General features: G+C 45.7%; 1 protein-coding gene across 3 annotated transcripts in view; it reads left to right on the top strand.

Moving 5' to 3' along the window:
- Positions 1-21,186, top strand: part of KMT2B (lysine methyltransferase 2B) — a 126,951-nt gene that overhangs the window by 12,971 nt on the left and 92,794 nt on the right. For 2 of the 3 annotated variants that reach the window (XM_070764653.1, XM_070764654.1), the window contains exon 1: positions 14,598-16,767. In XM_070764653.1, coding sequence (XP_070620754.1) covers positions 14,680-16,767 — 2,088 coding nt within the window. In that variant the 5' untranslated portion in view covers positions 14,598-14,679. Of the gene's footprint in view, positions 1-10,178; positions 10,255-14,578; positions 16,768-21,186 lie in introns of those variants that run through there. The other variant, XM_070764656.1, reaches the window with a different exon arrangement.

Raw genomic sequence — 21,186 nt, 5'->3', positions numbered from 1 at the left:
CAGAATACAGAAGACAATAATAAAACTGTCTATAACATAAGAGACCAAGTAGGAAAGAAAACACAGTTCCTATTTCTGTATCATCTCTGTAGATCCAAATTTATTTTATTCATTCATTCATTCATTCATTCATTTATTTATTTATTAGATTTGTATGCCGCCCCTCTCCGAAGACTCGGGGCAGCGAACAACAATATAAAAAGATAATGTAAACAAATCTAATATTAAAAACAATCTAAAAAACCCCAATTTAAAGAACCACTCATACATACAAGCATACCATGTATAAATTCTATAAGCCTAGGGGAAGGGAAATTTCAATTCCTCCATGCCTGACGACAGAGGTGGGTTTTAAGGAGCTTGCGAAAGGCAAGGAGGGTGGGGGCAACTCTGATATCTGGAGGGAGCTGGTTCCAGAGGGCCGGGGCCGCCACAGAGAAGGCTCTTTTCCTGGGTCCCGCCAAACGACATTGCTTAGTCGACGGGACCCGGAGAAGGCCAACTCTGTGTGGGACCTAACTGGTTGCTGGGATTCATGCGGCAGAAGGCGGTCCCGGAGATATTCTGGTCCGATGCCATGAAGGGCTTTATAGGTCATAACCAACACTTTGAATACAGTGGTACCTCTACCTAAGAACGCCTCTACTTACGCACTTTTCTAGATAAGAACCGGGTGTTCAAGATTTTTTTGCCTCTTTTCAAGGACCATTTTCCATTTACAAGAAAAGGCAGGGAGAAGCCTCCGTGGGGCCTCTCTAGGAATCTCCTGGGAGGAAACAGGACTCAAAAAGGTGGGGAGAAGCCTCCATGGGATCTCTCTAGGAATCTCCTAGGAGGAAACAGGATCTCTACCCTCCCTGTGGTTTCCCCAATCGCACGCATTATTTGCTTTTACATTGATTCCTATGGGAAAAAATGCTTCTTCTTACAAACTTTTCTACTTAAGAACCTGGTCACGGAACGAATTAAGTTTGTAAGTAGAGGTATCCAGTTCTCAATTGTGCTGTTTTGTTCATTATAAAGCTGTCTGGGGAATTCTGGGAATTGAAGTCCACAAGTCTTAAAAGTTGCCAAGGTTGGACCCTCCTTGTCTAAACCCACTTGCCTTTCTGTGTTTCCCCAAATCCTGCCATTCAGGGGTTCTGAGTGCTTCCCAATTGTTTCAGAGAGAAGTCTGGCATCGCCTTGGTCGTCTGGCTGCAGACTTTCATTTCTTGACCGCTGCTTTCAACGGCAGGAGCTCCCTCCGTTTCCTGTGTTTGTTTTTCAAGTGATCCGCTTGCCCCTCGTCAGGAGAAAATGCTGACAGCTCTTTCTGTTTCGTGTGGAATATAATAAGCTCCATTCGGCACTCCGATCAGCGGGAGAGAAAAGTTGGAAGCATTTGTTAGCCAGTCAGGGGTCAATCTTATGCGTATTCCTGTTTTTTCAGATCACTAAATGACCTTCCTTATGGTGGTCCTGTCACCAGTGGTCACCAGCTGGAGAGGGCTACTACTGTTGATTAATCCATCTCTTACTTTCCCCCCCAGAGATTCACCCTGCTCCCACTCTCCTGGCCTTTCGGAAGAGCGACAAAGATGATTAGGGGACTGGAGGTTAAAACATAGCAAGAATGGTTGCAGGAACTGGGCATGTCTAGTTTAATGAAAAGAAGGACCAGGGGAGACATGATAGCAGGGTTCCAATATCTCAGGGGTCGCCGCAGAGAGGGAGTGGACCTATTGTCCAAAGAACCCGAGGGTAGAACAAGAAGCAATGGGCGGAAACTAAACAAGGAGAGAAGTAACTTAGAACTAAGGAGAAATTTCCTGACGGTGAGAACAGTTGATCAGTGGAACAGCTTGCCTCTAGAAGTTGAGAATGCCCCAACACTGGAAGTTTTTAAGCAGATGTTGGATAACCATCTGTCTGAAGTAGTGTAGGGTTTCCTGCCTAAGCAGGGGGTTGGACTAGAAGACCTCCAATGTCCCTTCCAACTCTTGTTGTTGTTGTTGTTGTTGTTGTTGTTGTTGTTATTATTATTATTATTATTAACATTCTGAAGATGCATCTTTGCTGGCAGGCTTGAAGCTGTTGAGCCTAGACATTCTGTTCTAGCCCATGTTATGATATACATGGATGAATGTGACTGAATGGTTTTAATGACATGGGTTTTTAGCTTTGTTAATTGGATTTTAGTATTTTTAATGGATTTTAGTTTTAAATTGGTTTAGTTATTTATTTATTTGTTTTTTTTAATTAATGCCGCCCTTCTCCTTAGACTCAGGGCAGCTTACAACATGTTAGCAGTAACACTTCTTTAACAGAGCCAGCATATATGTATGTATGTATGTATGTATGTATGTATGTATGTATGTATGTTTGTTTGATTTTTTTTATTCTGCCCTTCTCCTTAGACTCAGGGCAGCTTACAACATGTTAGCAATAACACTTTTTTAACAGCTTGTATGTATGTATGTCACATGTTTTTTTGCTGAATTTGAAAATTAAGGGAGACTAGGGTAGATCTATTTTGGCCTTATTTTGGCCTCATCAGCTAGTCATACCCACTGGGACTTGAACCTGCAACCTTTGCCTTGTAAGGCAGAGAATTATCCTCTAGGCTACAGTATCCAATCCCTTCAGCTCTGCACCAGGGAAAGGTTCCATATTTTTGTGTCGAATCACCCTGGTGTATTGAAGGAACATCACAGCTCCTTATTTGCCTCTCGGCCCAACCCAGGGCCATTTCCAAGGCAGTTAATTTTATTGATAGCCGACAATTCTATCTGTATGTGTCACATGGTTTTTTTGCTGAATTTGAAAATTAAGGGAGACTAGGATAGATCTATTTCGGCCTTATTTTGGCCTCATCAGCTAGCCATACCCACTGGGACTTGAACCTGCAACCTTTGCCTTGTAAGGCAGAGAATTAGTGCAATAGCACTTTTTTTTAACAGAGCCAGCCTATTGCCCCCACAATTTGGATCCTCATTTTACCCACCTCGGAAGGATGGAAAGCCGAGTCAACCTTGAGCCGGTGGTGAGATTTGAACCACTGACCTGCAGATCTAGCAGTCAGCGTTAGTGGCCTGCAGTACAGAACTCTACCTGCTGCGCCACTTAGATTTCTACTTTGATTTCTACTGTGTCATGTTTATGTATTCTTTATGTTGTAAGCCCCCTGAGTCTCCAGAGAAGGGCGGCCTAAAAATCAAAATAATCAATCAAGTTTGGATTTGATCTGGTGTAGCTGGCAGCAATTGCCATATTATTTGCAGTGCATTTTTTAAGGGTAGGATCTTGGCAGCGCAGAAAGACGACAGTTAGTCCTTGGTTTACAGCAATTCATTTTGTGATCATTTGGACTCACAAAAGCAGTGTGGGAGGGGGACGAGGTGACTTGTGACCATTTTTCGCCCATATGACCATTGCAGCTTCCCCTAAGATCACGTGATCAAAAATTCAGAGGCTTGTCATATTTATGATGACGACGACCTTCTGACAAGCCAAGCCAATTTTGACCTATTTAGCAGCTACAGTGACTTGCTGAACGATGGTGGCAGGGAAGATCATAAAATGTGTGTATCCCTATACACACATGTTCACTTGACAGATGTTTCACATTTGGGCTCAGTTGCAGTTGTAAGTCAAGGATGGCCGGTATGATTGTTCAGTGATACCTCGAGTTACAAACTTAATTGGTTCCCGGATGAGGTTTGTAAGGTGAAAAGTTTGTAAGACGAAACAATCTTTCCCATAGTTTAAGTTTAAGTTTAAGCAGATTTGTATGCCGCCCCTCTCCGCAGACTCGGGGCGGCTCACAGCAACAGCAACACAATGTACAACAAATCCAATATTTAAATTAATTTAAAAAACCCCACAAGTTAAAACCAATCATACACACTAGCGTACCATACATAAATTTTATAAGCCTAGGGAGAAGGAACATGTCAATTCCCCCATGCCTGGAATCAATGGAAAAGCGATTAATGTGTGCAAGCCCAAAACTCACCCGTTTTGCCAGCCGAAGCGCCCGTTTTTGCGTTGCTGGGATTCCCCTGAGGCTCCCCTCCATGGGAAACCCCACCTCCTGGTGTTTTTGTGATGGCTGCAGGAGAATCCCAGCAGGGGAATCCCAGCAGTGCAAAAACGAGTGCTTCGCTGGCAACTGAAGTCCGGAGGTGGGGTTTCCAGCGAGGGGAGCATTAACGAAATTGCAGCATTGCAAAAACACCTCTGGACTTCTATGTTTTTGTGATGCTGCGATTTCACTGAGGCTCCCCTCGCTGGGAAACCTCACTTCCGGATTTCCGTTGCCAGCGAAGCACCCGTTTTTGCACTGCTGGAATTCCCCTGCAGCATTGCAAAAAAATGGAAGTCCGGAGGTGGGGTTTCCCATGGAGGGGAGCCTTGTGAGAATCCCTGCAGTGCAAAAATGGGCGCTTCGCTGGCAACAGAAATCCGAAGGCGGGGCATCCCAGTGGCGGCGGCTTGGGTTTGTAAGGTGAAAATAGTTTGGAAGAAGAGGCAAAAAAATTTTAAACCCCGGGTTTGTATCTCAAAAAGTTTGTATGACAAGGGGTTTGTAAGACGAGGTATCACTGTATTTGGAAACAGCTGAGACAGCCAGTTCAACATTACTCTCAATGCTCTCTACGTGGAGCTCCCTTTGAAAAGTGTTCAGAAACTACAAATTGTGCAAAATGCAGCCGCGTGAGCTATCATAGGGCTACCAAGATATGCCCATGTCTCTTCAGCACTCCGCAGACTGCATTGGCTGCCAATTGGTTTTCGGACCCAATTCAAAGTGTTGGTTATGACCTATAAAGCCCTATATGGCATAGGACCAGATTACCTGCGGGACTGCCTTCTGCCGCACGAATCCCAGCGCCTGGTCAGGTCCCACAGAGTTGGTCTTCTCTTTTTTTTTTTCTTTTTTTTTTAATTTTAAAATATAGAATATAAAACACACACACACCACCATACAACAAGTGCTCGGTGATTGGTGCCCACCCCCAGACAAACATTCACACCCCACCACCAAATTGGGGGTGTTTCTTATATAGAGTGGGCCTTCTCCGGGTCCCGTCAACTAAACAATGTCGGTTGGCGGGCCCCAGGGGAAGAGCCTTCTCTGTGGCAGCCCCGACTCTCTGGAACCAGCTCCCCCCAGAGATTAGAACTGCCCCTACCCTCCTTGCCTTTTGCAAACTCCTTAAAACCCACCTTTGTCGTCAGGAACTGAGATATCTCCCCCGGGCCTATACAATTTATGTATGGCATGCTTGTGTGTATGTCTGTTTAATAATGGGTTTTTAAAATATTTTATATTGTAAATTATTAGATTTGTTATAAACTGTTTTTATTGTGTTGTGAGCGGCCCCGAGTCTACGGAAAGGGGCGGCATACAAATCTAATAAACAAACAAACAAACAAACAAACAAACAAACAAACAAACAAACCATTTTAACCCAAGAGCCAAATATCTATTTACATATTATAAAGTGAATCCAATTTATTCCTTGTAGCTTGGTCTCGGATTCTGCTAACCATATATCATCTTACCATGTCCCATCATCCCTTCAGTTGTCGCAAATCAGTTTCATTAACCGAATTCATCCTTTTGTCCATAATCTCAAATTGAATATGATCCACCATGTATAGAGTTGGCCTTCTCCAGGTCTCATCAACTAAACAATGTCGTTTGGCGGGTCCTAGGGGAAGAGCCTTCTCTGTGGGGGGCCCTGCCCTCTGGAATCAACTCCCCCCAGAGATTCGCACTGCCCCCACCCTCCTTGCCTTTCGTAAGAACCTGAAAACGCACCTATGTCGGCAGGCTTGGGGTCACTAGACCCCAAGCCTCTGCCCAGTAAATGTTTTGGATGTGACAGTATGTATGTGATTGTTTGCTTTTAAGTGACTAGTTTTAATAATAATAATAATAATAATAATAATAATAATAATAATAATAATAATAATTTATTAGATTTGTATGCCGCCCCTCTCCGCAGACTTGGAGCAGCTTACAACAAGAATAGTAACAACATAACAATGTAACAAATCTAATATTTAAAAAGCATCTAAAAAACCCATCTTTAAAAAACCCCATACAACACAAGCGTACCATACATAAACTATATAAACCTGGGGGAGGTGTTTCAATTCCCCCATGCCTGGCAATACATGTGGGTCTTAAGCAATTTACGAAAGAAAAGGAAGGTGGGGGCAGTTGATTTCAGAGGGCCGGGGCCACCACAGAGAAGGCTCTTCCCCTGGGTCCCGCCAGATGACATTGTTTAGTCAATGGGACCCAGAGAAGGCCAACTCCGTGGGACCTAATCGGTCATTGGGATTTGTGCGGCAGAAGACGATCCTGGAGATAATCTGGTCCGATGCCATGAAGGGCTTTATAGGTCATTACCAACACTTTGAATTGTGACCGGAAACTGACCGGCAGCCAATGCAAGCCACGGAGTGTTGAAGAAACATGGGTGAACCTGGGTAACCCCACAATTAGATAATTTTAAAACTAATTCTTCTATTAATTGACTTAGAAATGTTGTATATTGTATCTTTTTATCAAAAGGTTGTGAACCGCCCCGAGTACACGGAGAGGGGCAGCATATAAGTCCAACTAATAAATACATAAAATAAATAAATAAATAGGGGCAGCATATAGGTCCAACTAATAAATGCATAAAATAAATAAATAAATTACAGCTGCCTGTGAATGTAAAAGATGCAACAACCCACAAAGAGCACACACAGGGGAGGAAAGAGCGAAGGGGCAAAGTGTGAGCGCTCAGCTTTTATTTTGAAAAAAAAAAAAAGTCCTGCCATTGGATTTCTGTTAAGAATTTTCCTTGGCTGATGAGAAAGGCTGGGAGGAGACGACCCTGCAAACAGCTGCCTTTGACTGCTTTGCCATGTGATCCTTAATCTTGAAAGAATATGGCCTCAAAACAGGGGGAGGGTGAAGCTGCTCACTTGATTTTCTGCAGAAGCCCTGCCAGCTTTCGCTGAATCTGTACCTGATCTCAGCATACTTTTATTTTTTATTATTATTATTTTTTTGCCATCTGTTTCCCAGGTGCTGATACCTTGACTACGCCTTAAACCAGTGACTTTCAACCTTTTTTGAGCCGCGGCACATTTTTTACATTTACGAAACCCTGGGGCACATTGAGCGGGGTGGGGTGGGGGGCGCTAAAAAAAGTGTGGACAAAAAAATTCTCTCTCTCTTCCTCCCTTTTGCATTATTTCTCTCTCCCTCCCTCTTTCTCTCCCTCTTTCTTTCTCTCTCTCTCCATCCCTCTTTCTTTCTCTTCCTTCCTTCCTCTCTTTTTTGCTCTCTCTCTCCCTCCCTACCTCCCTCTATGTCTTTCTCTCTCTCTCCTTCCCTCCCTCTGTTTCTCTCTCTCTATTGCTTTCTCTCTCTCTTGCTCTCTCTCTTGCTTTCTTTTTCTTGTTCTCTTTCTCTCTCTCTTGCTTTCTTTTTCTTGTTCTCTTTCTCTCTCTCTTGCTTTCTTTCTCTCTCTCTTCCTTTCTTTCTCTCTCTGAGCTTCGCGGCACACCTGACCATGTCTCCCGGCACACTGGTTGAAAAACACTGCCTTAAACAGTTGGGTCTGATAATCTAGCAATTTATCATGGATCACCTGTCCAAAAAAAGAGAAAAGAATAAAGAGCTTTCGGTCTCTTTGTGGAATTATTTTTTCCCCCCTCTTTGCTGTTGAGGCTCAGGATTGTTTCTCAATGCTTAGCACCTGCAGCCTTCCTTTCTGAAACTCAGGACTAATCTGCGGGCATTCAAATCTATTAAAAGCTGCGGCATATTTTGCAAGGGGAGGGGGGGGGCAGCAGACAGTCGCCGTGACTTGGGCGACCTTTGAAATCTAAATTATAAATAATAAAGGCAATGCAGATCTAATAGAATAGAATAGGATAGAATTCTTTATTGGCCAAGTGTGATTGGACACACAAGGAATTTGTCTTTGGTGAATATGCTCTCAGTGTACGTAAAAGAAAAAGATACATTTGTCAAGAATCATTTATTTATTTATTATTTGGATTTGCATGCCGCCCCTCTCCGAAGACATGTGGTACGACACTTAATGATTAATAAAGTTCAGTGCAGAATTGCCAACTTCATCCTTCCTTTAGAATAGACTCTGTTTGTCTGTCTGTCTGTCTGTCTGTCTGTCTGTCTGTCTGTCTATCTATCTGTCTATCTATCTATTAGATTTGTATGCCACCTCTCTCCGTAGATTCGTGGCGGCTCACAGCATACAATAAAACAATTCATGACAAATCTAATAGATTTAAAAAACATTTTAAAAACCCATTATTAAACCAGACATACACACAGACATACCATACATAAATTGTATAGGCACAGGGGAGAGTGGGGGGGAGAATGCCTCAATTCCCCCATGCCTGACGGCAGAGGTGAGTTTTAAGGAGTTTACAGAAGGCAAGGAGGGTGGGGGCAGTTCTAATCTCCGGGGAGAGCTGGTTCCAGAGAGTCGGGGCCGCCACAGAGAAGGCTCTTCCCCTGGGACCCGCCAGATGACATTGTTTAGTCGACGGGACGCGGAAAAGGCCCACTCTGTGGGACCTAATCGGTCGCTGGGATTCGTGCGGCAGAAGGCAGTCCCGGAGATATTCTGGTCCGGTGCCATGAAGGGCTTTATAAGTCATAACCAACACTTTGAATTGTGACCGGAAATTGATCGGCAACCAATGCAGACTGCGGAGTGTTGGTGTAACATGGGCATACCTTGGGAAGCCCATGATTGCTCTCGCAGCTGCATTCTGCATGATCTGAAGTTTCCGAACACTTTTCAAAGGTAGCCCCATGTAGAGAGCGTTACAGTAGTCGAGCCTCGAGGTGATGAGGGCATGAGTGACTGTGAGCAGTGAGTCCCGGTCCAGATAGGGCCGCAACTGGTGCACCAGGCGAACCTGGGCAAACCCCCCCGTCGCCACAGCTGAAAGATGTTTCTCTAATGTGAGCTGTGGATCGAGGAGGACGCCCAAGTTGCGTACCCTCTCTGAGGGGGTCAATAATTCCCCCCCCCCAGGGTTATGGACGGACAGATGGGATTGTCCTTGGGAGGCAGAACCCACAGCCACTCCGTCTTATCCGGGTTGAGTTTGAGTCTGTTGACACCCATCCAGACCCCAACAGCCTCCAGGCACCGGCACATCACTTCCACTGTGTGTGTGTGCGTGAGAGAGAGAGAGAGAGAGAGAGAGAGAGAGAGAGAGAGAGAGAGAGAAAGCAAAAGAATGTGTTAAAATGTGTGTTAAAATGACCTTTCTGCTTTATGTGGGTGTGGGCCTGGGGTATTTTCCCCATTCTTTGCCCATGGATAATGGGAAAGGTATCCCATTAAGAGCTGTGGTGGTGCAGTGGTTAGAATGTAGTATTGCAGGTTACTTCTGCTGACTGCCAGCAGTTTGTCAGTTTGATTCTCACAGGCACAAAGTTGATTCAGACTTATTTTATTTAATTAATTGATTAATTTATTGGATTTCTAGGCCGCCCTTCTCCAAGCGGACTCAGGGCAGCTTACAACATATAAAAATACAATATAACATTGGAAAACCCAACCATAAAACTAATTCTAAAAGCCCAGCATCTAAAACCAATCGATCTCCTTCATCCAAACCACAGTCAGACTTCCATCCATCCAAGATCGATTGTTGGGGGCAAGGTGCTGACTCTGTAAACCGCTTAGAGAGGGCCGTAGAGCGGTATATATAAATCTTGTGCAATTGCTGTCGAAAAATTGTTCCTGTTTCAATAAACATTGGGGGAGCTTCACCATCATCCAGATCGTGGTTGTCCCAGCGGTGCTTTTTCAAGAGGCCACCGAACTTCCTTTGTTTCTCCTTGAAGACGTTTCGCTTCTCATCCAAGGAGCTTCTTCGGTTCTGACCGAATTGTGACTGACCATTCCGAATGAGAACTGAAAAAGCTCCTTGAACGATAAGGGAAACAACTTGAAGGAAAAACAAAGGAAGTCCAGTTGCCTTTTGAAAAAGCACTTACGGGACATCCCATTTTTAGTAAGGCTATGCTGGGAGGGGGGGGGTGACGTTGACCTTATTCTGCCATGTTGGCTGCGATAAGTTTAGCACCCCTCTTCTGTTGGAATGACCATGGTTGCTTTTCTTTCTCCTGGCAGGAAGAGTTCCTGGGCTTCCATTCAGAGGACGACACTTTTCAAAGCTCGCTGCGTGGTGCGCTAAGATCCAAAAGAGGTAAGGAATTTCGGTAGCATCAATGGGTAGACATTTGTATTTGTATTTGTATTTATTAGATTTGTATGCCGCCCCTCTCCGAAGACTCGGGGTGGCTAACAACAATAAAAAAGACAATGTAAATAAATCTAATATTAAAAATAATCTAAAAAACCCCAATTTAAAGAACCACTCATACATACAAGCATACCATGTATAAATTCTATAAGCCTAGGGGGAAGGGAAAGTTCAATTCCCCCATGCCTGACGATAGAGGTGGGTTTTAAGGAGCTTGCGAAAGGCAAGGAGGGTGGGGGCAACTCTGATATCTGGGGGGAGCTGGTTCCAGAGGGTCGGGGCCGCCACAGAGAAGGCTCTTCTCCTGGGTCCTGCCAAACGACATTGTTTAGTCGACGGGACCCGGAGAAGGCCAACTCTGTGGGACCTAACCGGTCGCTGGGATTCGTGCAGCAGAAGGCGGTCCCGGAGATATTCTGGTCCGATGCCATGAAGGGCTTTATAGGTCATAACCAACACTTTGAATTGTGACCAGAAATTGACATGGTCTTCAGGGTTGGGCATGAGCCAAACTCTAAAGATTATTGGGGGAATTTGGCCTTTTCCCGTAACATCTTGTTGTGGAGTTTTGGCAATACTTGTCAGGCTTGTAAAATGATAATTTCCACTGTTATTTGACAGCTACGCTTTTAATTAATTTTGAGTGTCCCACAGATTTCCCCTGGCTGATGGGATCTTATATGGGAGTTGTGGTTTAGTATGGGGTGGGAAACTAGGCGATCACATTCACCATAGGTTTCTCTGTAGTTTCTCTGTTTTGTCAATTAGGGTCAAAAGGTCTGGACTCAGCCAAACTATATTGATTGATTGATTGATTGGATTTGTATGCTGCCCCTCTCTGCAGACTCGGGGCAGCTAACAACAATAATAAAACAGCATATAATAATAATCCAATACTAAGAACAGTTAAAAACCCATTATTATAAAAACCAAACATACATACAGACATACCATGCATAAAATTGTAAAGGCCTAGGGGGAAAGAGGATCTCAGTTCCCCCATGTCTGGCGGCAGAGGTGGGTTTTAAGAAGCTTACGAAAGGCAAGGAGGGTGGGGGCAATTCTAATCTCTGGGGGGAGTTGGTTCCAGATGGCCAGGGCCGCCACAGAGAAGGCTCTTCCCCTGGGTCCCGCCAAGCAATATTGTTTAGTTGACGGGACCGGAGAAGACCCACTCTGTGGGACCTAACTGGTCGCTGGGATTCGTGCAGCAAAAGGTGGTCCCTGAGATAATCTGGTCCGGTGCCAAACTATAGTCTCTGTAAATATCGTAACATTCAAAGGCTGATTCCTAGACAGAATACGATCCAGTTTTTAAAATCTTTGGTGAAAGTCTCCAATTCCGATGCTGTTAGTCTGAGCTGGACTTTTAAAGAAATAATACTTATTCATTTTAAAAGGCAAGTTACTGTCCCATATTTCTATGGCATCTAGCTTCCTTGAAATTGGATATACTGTATTGCAATATAGGAAGGAGGTTCTTCTGAACAGGTCCACAAATCCTTCTGTTTTCCAGCAGTTATGTCCATGCACAATAAGCACATTAGTTACAGCGCTATACTTGCTATACAAATCCAATAAATAAATAAATAAGCAGTAACTTTTCTAGTGGGTCTAATACTAGGATCTGGTTTTTTTGTATGAATGTGGATTGCTTACCGGTTCTTCCAAAGACTCTGATACTGCCATTTTTTAAAACTCATTTCTAGTACCACTTATTGATTCTTCTGAGATGTCTAAGGCGCTCCAGTTTTATAGGATTCCCAGTATTTTAAAACCTTTCACGACAGCTTGGTTTGGCTTGTATGACTCCCTGCCAGATATGAAGTTTCCCCTTCGATTCTATTCCTGACAATCTGCTTTCTTGGCCTGTTGTCATTACTTTATTTATTTATTTTATTGGATTTCTATGCCGCCCCTCTCCGTGACAAAAACAGAATGTAAAAATCCAATACTAAAACAGCTAAAAACCCTTGTTATAAAACCAATCATACATACAAACATACTATGCATAAATTGTAGAAGCCTAGGGGGAAAAGAATATCTTAGTTCCCCCATGCCTGACGGCAGAGGTGGGTTTTGAGCAGCTTACGAAAGGCAAGGAGGGTGGGGGCTATTCTAATCTATGGGGGGAGTTGGTTCCAGAGGGCCGGGGCCGCCACAGAGAAGGCTCTTCCCCTGGGCCCCACCAACCGACATTGTTTAGTTGACGGGACCCGGAGAAGGCCCACTCTGTGGGATCTAACTGGTCGCTGGGATTCGTGCGGCAGAAGGCGGTCCCTGAGATAATCTGGCTTGGTGCCATGAAGGGCTTTATAGGTCATAACCAACACTTTGAATTGTGACCGGAAACTGATCGGCAACCAGTGCAGACTGCACAGTGTTGGTGTGACATGGGCATATTTAGGGAAGCCCATGATTACAATTGTCTGCTGTTCAGAGCATTTCTCTGCTACCTCTGACCGGTTAATTTATGAAGTTTAAATATTCTCACAGCCTCAACATAAGTTTTCTTACGATATTATAATTTCATTCATTGCCTCATTTGTCTTTTGGAAAGAAAGCCAGTTTTGGATTTTCCAAAAGATTTCCAGCTTATAGTGTACATTCTATCAGTGGGATGACACATGGCAGTTCATTTATCATACGTGATCAGACAAAGTGCTTTTGACAGTACAGTGATACCTCTACCTAAGAACGCCTCTACTTAAGAACTTTTCTAGATTAGAACTGGGTGTTCAAGATTTTTTTGCCTCTTCTACTTAAGAACCCGAGCCCGGAAAAATCTCCCAGGAAATTTGAGAGTGGCACGAAGGCCCGGCCAGTTTCCTGCCATTCCCCATTTAATCCTGGCCATCTCAGGCTTTTCTGGGCTGCCAAAGGAGCCTTTCAGTGGCACTTAAGGAGGCTTTGGTAGTCCAGAGTGAACGAAGCATTTTCCTTTCTCTCTGGGTAATTGGACAGGGATTAAACCTGCCAGCACCCAGAAAAATGAAACACTCCCTTCACTATGGGCAGCTCTACAAGGAGGCGCGTGCTCCTCCTCGCCACCTCAGAGCCCCTCTTTTTTTTTTTAAGTCTTAAAGTTTTGGATTTTTTTGATTCCCCTCCCCTCACCTTCTTCCTTCGGCAGCGACTGTCCTCCCCCTCTTCCTCCTTCTCCTCCTCCTCCCACCCAAATTCCGAGCTTTTATTTCTTTCCCAATGGGTTTGCACGCATTATTTGCTTTTACATTGATTCCTATGGGAAAAATTGCTTCTGCTTAGAACTTTTCTACTTAAGAACCTGGTCACGGAACGAATGAAGTTCTTAAGTAGAGGTACCACTGTATATATTTTGCAATAGTCTATTTGTATGTGGGTGGACTTGCCTGGAGAGGAATAGAGGAGCGGTGTCTAGATTCCTAAGTCTTTTCCCATGGTCTTAGGTGATCGCTACATGGCATTGGACCAGAATACCTCCAGAACCGCCTTCTATTTTTTTTTTTAATTCTTTGTCCAATATACAATACATATGGAAGAGAATAGACATTAAGTAATATATATAACGATAGAAAGTAAAAAAGAGAAGTAGATGGGAGGGAGAGAATATATATGATATAAGAGATAAGGAGAGAATATATATGATATATATATATAATATATATATATATAGATATAGATAAGGAGAGAATATATATGATAAATGAGATAAGGAAAGACAATTGGACAGGGGACGATAGGCACATCAATGCACTGATGCACGCCCCTTACTGGCCTCTTAGGAACCTGGAGAGGTCAATCGTGGAGAGTCCTGGTCACGGAACGAATTAAGTTCTTAAGTAGAGGTACCACTGTATTGTACAAGTAGTCCTCAACCTACAACCACAATTGAGACTGGAATTTCCCTTACTAAACAAGGTGGTTGTTAAGGGAATCATCCGATTTTTACAATCTTTTTTGCCACTGTTGTTAAGTTAAAGACTGCAGCTGTTAGGTGACCCGGGTGGTCTACCCAATGTGAAGAGGAAACATGCCAACAATTTGAGGAATTGTTGGCATGTCTGGCCACGCCCCCACCCTACAAGTCAACCACAGCCCTGATGGGATCTTCGATGAAATTGAGTTTGTAGGAATAGGGCAGCCTTCAACTGGTAACAGGCGGTTACTTGGGCCGATTCTGTCTGAGGGTATGAAATTGCAGTTGACCAGCAGTCTTGTGAGTGCCCACCCCGTAGTTGAGTCATTTATTTTTTTTTACAGCTAAGATTTCTCTCTCTTTCTACAGGTACCTCTCTGTCGCGTGGCAGGAAGAAGAGGGCATTTGCTGAGGACTCGGTTTCCAAAAGGTCGGCCAAACAAAAGGCTGTGGAATCCCAGCGAGAGCGTATGGTGAAAGCTTTGGCCGAGCTGCTTCAGCGGACCAAAGGGACTCCAGCAAGGATAGGCCGGCAAGCAACATCTGGTCCAAAACTGCTCAAGATGCTTCCTAAGCAGACTCCAGCTGACCCAGAGCCTGCTGAGCCATTAAAATCCACAGCTCCTCCCCTTCTTCTGCCACCACCAACGGAGAAGACTCTCAATTCCATTGCCACACCTCGGCCACGAGGCCGGCCACGTGGCTCCTTCACGAAGAAACCAGCTGCAAGACGGTGGCTTCCTCCTCCTCCTCCCGAGAGCACCAACACTTCATCTTCCATCCCAGCACCTAACAATAATGCGCAGCTGCCCCCAACGTGCGCAGAAGAAATCAGTGCATCTTCTGAGCCGGCCGAAGCTTTGAAGAAACCACCACTCATCCTCAAGTTCTTCTCCAAAGCCAGGCGGCATAAATCTGGCCAGTTGGTGGTGACTCACGTCCGGCTAAAGACCCAGGGTCACCGAAGGGGCCGGAAGAGGAAGTGGAGCGTGGTGCCAGAAAAAAAGCTCTCCCCGCTTCCTTCGGAGGCCGTGTCTGAATCGGAAGCGGTCTTGTCGGAGCCGGATACCTCTGACCAAGAACCCAAACAGAACCAACCCCCCGCTCCACATTTGCTGTCAGAGACTCCTGCCCCCAAATCATCTCCTCGGCCCAAATCCCCAGTCTCAAAGCCAGAGCCATCACTGGAGGCCGCTGTCCAGGGATTGCAGCCGGCCCCGGAGGCACCGGTCCCCGAAGCAGAGGCCTCTGTCCCAGAACCAAAGCCTTCTGTATCCGAAGGTGACGCTCTTCCTTCGTCCAACCAGGTATCTTGGAAACAGGAGCCCCAGCCGCCCTGTCCGCAGAGCGATGGAGCGGTCCTCCTTTCCAAGAAGGGGCGTTCTCGGGTTGGCCTTTCCATAAGGGCACAGGGTTTGAAACGGGGCCGTAGGCGGCGCATGGCAACTCAGCGGTTGCCGCGCAGGATGAGGGAGGAGGCTCAGCAGTCCGGCGTGGCCGGCTCCGAGGAGGCCCCAGCTCTCAAGACCACCTTCCTCAAAAATATCCGTCAGTTCATCATGCCGGTGGTGAGCGCCCGGTCGTCTCGTCTCATTCGGACTCCACGTCGCTTCATGGATGAAATCCCGCAGAAGGCAACCAAGCTTTTGGAAAGCCCTGTTCCTGACGGGGCTTTAGACAAGCAGGAAGCTTCTTGGTTGCCGTTGCAGGGCCCTGCCCAGCCGATGAACCCTTCCGTCCCCAGTTCTCCAGAAAAAGACCTCTCTGGGGCCCCTTCCTCCCCGTCTTCCCCTAGCATGCTCCACGCCACTTCCACGGCACTGACCCTGCCTGAGAAACGGCGGTCCATCCTTCGGGAGCCCACATTCCGATGGACCTCGCTCAGCCCCACTTCCTCCCCCAAAGAGATGGGGAAGGCTCTCTTCCAGGTGCCTAGCGAAGATGCCTCTCTTGTGCCCAGCTCGCCGGCCCCCGTCCCTTCCACCCCAACCAAGCGCACCCCCTTGCTGCGGGCCCCCCAGTTCACCCCCAGCGAGGCGCACCTTAAGATCTACGAATCCCTCTCGGTGTCTCCCGAAGAGTCTGACGTGGTGCCGGCTTCCCCCGAGGTCAGAAGGGAGCCCCCGGTGCCGCCGCAAGAAGCCCCCTCGCTCTCCAGTGAGCCCGTGGTGACCCGGAGCGGCAAGAAGCTGGTGGGAAGGACCAACCACCTTGCTCTGCCCCTCTTCCCGGAGGTCCCCAAAGCCCTCGAAGCTCAAGGCAAAGAGCTCATCACCATGGAGGACGTCAACTCTCCCGGCGTGGTTCACAAGCTGGCCATCCGGAGAGTCGTGCCCCCCTCCCCCCAAGTGGAGGAGGGCGAAGAGAAAGTGGCGGAGAGTTCGGAGAGCGAGGCGGAGCCAGCCAGCCTCTCTTCGGAGGAAGCGAAGCCCCCCGTGGAGCAGCCCAAGCCCATCGTGACCTCACTGTCCAGCATGGATAAAGTTTACAGCCTGCTGACTCGCGCCAAGGTGCAGCTGTACAAGATTGACCAACAGAAGCAATTCAAATTCATTCCGGTAAGAGAAACCCGCCCTCCAGGTTGGAACGATGGGGTGGTGTTTGGAGTCGTAGCAAGACTGGGTCAGGCCCGTTAGGGGTAGGGGTGGCAGGTGCAGGACGTCAAGATCCAGGATAGGTGTCAAAAAGTCTCTGGCTCACAAGCCACAATTGAGCCCCAAATCTCCGTTGCTAAGTGAGGCATTTGTTAAGGAATTTTTGCCCCTCCCACTTTTATGACTTTTCTTTCTGCAGTTGTTAAGTGAATCACTGCAGTTGTTAACTTAGTGACATGGTTGTTAAGCGACTCTGGCTTCCCCACTGACCTTGATTGTCAGAAGGGGGCAAAAGGGGATCACTGTTGCTAAGCGAGGTATTTGTGAAGTGTGCTTTGCCCCCTTTAATGAGGGGGCTTTTTACTGCAGGCTACTTCAGCTAACTGCTAGCTGTAGTTCAAATCTTCCCACCGGCTCAAGGTTGACTCAGCCTTCCATCCTTCCAAGGTGGGCAAAATGAGGACCCAGATTGTTGCTGATTCTGTAAACCACTTAGAGAGGGCTATAAAAGCACTATGAAGTACAGTGGTTAATTCGTTCCGTGGCCAGGTTCTTAAGTAGAAAGGTTTGCAAGAAGAAGCAATTTTTCCCATAGGAATCAATGTAAAAGCAAATAATGTGTGTGATTGGGGAAACCACAGGGAGGATAGAGGCCCTGTTTCTTCCCAGGAGATTCCTAGAGAGGCCCCATGGAGGCTTCTCCCTGCCTTTTCCGGCCCTGTTTCCTCCCACAGGAGATTCCTAGAGAGGCCCCACGGAGGCTTCTCCCCTCCTTTTCTGGGCCTGTTTCCTCCCAGGAGATTCCTAGAGAGGCCCCATGGATGCTTCTCCCTACCTTTTCCGGGCCTGTTTCCTCCCAGGAGATTCCTAGAGATGGCCCACAGAGGCTTCTCCCCACCTTTTCCGGCCCTGTTTCCTCCCAGGAGATTCGTAGAGAGGCCCCATGGAGGCTTCTCCCCGCCTTTTCTGGCCTTGTTTCCTCCCAGGAGATTCCTAGAGAGGCCCCATGAGGGCTTCTCCCTGCCTTTTCCGGCCTTGTTTCCTCCCAGGAGATTCCTAGAGAGGCCCCATGAGGGCTTCTCCCTGCCTTTTCCGGCCTTGTTTCCTCCCAGGAGATTCCTAGAGAGGTCCCACGGAGGCTTCTCCCCGCCTTTTCTGGCCCATTTCCTCCCAGGAGATTCTTACAAAGGCCCCATGGAGGCTTCTCTCTGCCTTTTCCGATTATAGTTTCAGAGGCTCAGGTTTGTAAGTGGAAAATGGTTCTTGAGAAGAGGCAAAAAAAATCTTGAACACCTGGTTCTTATCTAAAAAGTTTCATAAGTCGAGGCATTTGTAGGTAGAGGTGCCACTGTATAAGGCTAAATGCTATTGCTATGATTTTTCTTGCTGCAGTTGTTAAGTGAGGCGTTGCAGTTATTAACTTAATAACATGGTCGTTAAGTGAATCTGGCTTCCCCACGGACTTTGCTTTGTCAGAAAGCTGCAAAGGGGGATCACATGACTCTGAGACACGGCAACCGTCATAAATATGAGTCGGTTGTCAAGGATGTGAATTTTGATCGTGTGCCCACGGGAACGTTGCAAGAGACATAAGCTGAAAAATGCTCATAAGTTGCTTTCTTCAGTGCCGTTGTAACTTTGAATGGTCACTAAATGAATTGTTGTAAGTTGAGGACTACCCGTACAAGTTTATTTCATGCTACCTATGCATAAGAATCTAAAGTACCAGCAATCCAGGCCAGTGGTGGGTTCCAGATTCTGCTACTGCCAGTTTGCTCAGGGACGCGCAGCGCACACATGTATGCAATTAAAAAAAGCTTCTGCACATGCGCAGAAGCCAAAAACAAGAGGATGGAGCCTATGACGCCACCGAGAGAACTGGCTCAGGGGGCCTGGCAGGCCTGCGTCGCTGCCGGTTCCAGCGACCCAGGCCGCCAAGTCACTAACGTTTCTATAGAACTGGTCCAAACCAGTAGGAACCCACCTCTGATCCAAGCACATTGGCACCAGATAAGAATCAATGGGCTTCAAGTGGGGCTGGACGTAGGTGTCTTAAGGAGGCATAGAGACTCCAGACTGATGATGCATTTGACCCAGCCCTCAGGCTCAGGCTGGTCATTTCCCACAGGAAGAGGGAGTTTGTTTGTTTGTTTATTTATTTATTTATTTATTGATTTATTGATTGATTGATTGCATTTATATGCCGCCCCTCTCCGGAGACTCGGGGCGGCTAACAGCAATAATAAGACAGTGTACAATAATAATCCAATACTAAAAACGATTAAAAACCCATTAATATAAAAACCAAACATACATACAGACATACCATGCATAAAATTGTAAAGGCCTAGGCCCTAGGGGGAAGAGGGTCTCAATTCCCCCATGCCTGGCGGCAGAGGTGGGTTTTAAGTAGCTTACGAAAGGCAAGGAGGGTGGGGGCAATTCTAATTTCTGGGGGGAGTTGGTTCCAGAGGGCTGGGGCCACCACAGAGAAGGCTCTTCCCCTGGGTCCCGCCAAGCGGCATTGTTTAGTTGAGGGGACCCGGAGAAGACCCACTCTGTGGGACCTAACTGGTCGCTGGGATTCGTGCAGCAGAAGGCGGTCCCTGAGATAATCTGGTCCGGTGCCATGAAGGGCTTTATAGGTCATAACTAACACTTTGAATTGTGACTGGAAACTGATCGGCAACCAATTGTAGTTTTCAGGTTGTCGATGTTGTTTGAGCACAGCACACAGTTCCATTTTGATACTGAACAGATGGATTACTCTATGATCGCACCCTAAGTTAGAAGTCTTGCTATTTGCATCCTGTGTTTTGGAGAATTGTCAGGGAACATATCGCAAGATCTAGCACTCAGAATGATATAAAAATAGTGCAGAATCGGAAGAATTGGGTTTATTGTCCTATCTTTATTTAGATTCTGCTCCCAGGAAAGAAATCAAAAGGTTTTTGGATATTTTGAGCAATAAATGAGAACAATGGAGATTGGGACAAGCTACCACCTATGGTTCGAAGGCGGTGGCTACTTTGAGGCTGGGTTTATATACTGCTCAAAAAAATAAAGGGAACACTCAAATAACACATCCTAGATCTGAATGAATGAAATATTCTCATTGAATTCTTTGTGCTGTACAAAGTTGAATGTGCTCAACAGCATGTGAAATTGGTTGTCAATTAGTGTTGCTTCCTAAGTGGACAGATTGATTTCACAGAAGTTTGATTTTGTGTTGTTTAAGTGTTCCCTTTTACTTTTTTGAGCAGAGTATTTTGCTCTAAGCCAGAGGTGTCCAACCCTTGCAACGTAAAAACCTGTGGACTTCAAATCCCAGAATTCCCCAGCCAGCTTAAGAACATGGCTGTCTAACTTGAAGTCCACAAGTCTTAAAGTTGCCAAGGTTGGACATCCCTGCTCTACACCGTAGTAGCTTGCCTTTATCAAACATGATTAACGTGACCAGTGCCAAAACTAGTGGTTGCATACACATAGTGTGCCATGTGTGACGACTGCCCATCTGTTTTTAGTGAATTTTTTGTGATACAGGGGGGAGTTGAGATAGCTCTTCCCCCTAGGCCATTACAAGTTATGCATGGTATGTTTGTGTGTATGTTTGGTTTTATAATAGGGGTTTTAGTTGTTTTTTATTATTGGATTGTACATGTTGTTTTTATTATTGTAGTTAGCCGCCCCGAGTCTACGGAGAGGGGCGGCATACAAATCCAATAAATTATTATTATTATTATTATTATTATTATTATTATTATTATTATTATTTTTGACATGGCCTGAATTCTGGCCATTCATTCATTCATTCATTTATTATATTTGTATGCCGCCCCTCTCCGGAGACTCGGTGCGGCTCACAACACAAAACACGGGGCAAATCTAACGATAAAAACAATTTAAAACCCTTAATATAAAGACAATCATACATCTCAGACAAACCTTGCGTAAAACGGAAACGGCACAGGGGAATCAATTTCCCCATGCCTGATGATAGAGGTGGGTTTTAGAATAGAATAGAATAGAATTTTTATTGGCCAAGTGTGATTGGACACACAAGGAATTAGTCTTAGTGCATATGCTCTCAACGTACATAAAATAAAATATACATTTGTCAAGAATCATGTGGTACAACACTTAATGATTGTCATAGGGGTCAAATAAGCAATGAAGAAGCAATATTAATAAAAAATCTTAGGATATAAGCAACAAGTTACAGTCATACAGTCAACATGGGAGGAAATGGGTGATAGGAATTATGAGAAAAACTAGTAGAATAGAAGTGCAGATTTAGTAGAAAGTCTGACAGTGTTGAGGGAATTATTTGTTTAGTAGAGTGATGGCGTTCGGGAAAAAACTGTTCTTGTGTCTAGTTGTCTT

Source organism: Erythrolamprus reginae, chromosome 11, assembly GCF_031021105.1.
Source record: "Erythrolamprus reginae isolate rEryReg1 chromosome 11, rEryReg1.hap1, whole genome shotgun sequence".
Lineage (NCBI taxonomy): Eukaryota > Metazoa > Chordata > Lepidosauria > Squamata > Dipsadidae > Erythrolamprus > Erythrolamprus reginae.
The sequence above is the reverse complement of the archived record's forward strand: the minus strand, read 5'-3'. Positions and strand labels throughout refer to the sequence as shown.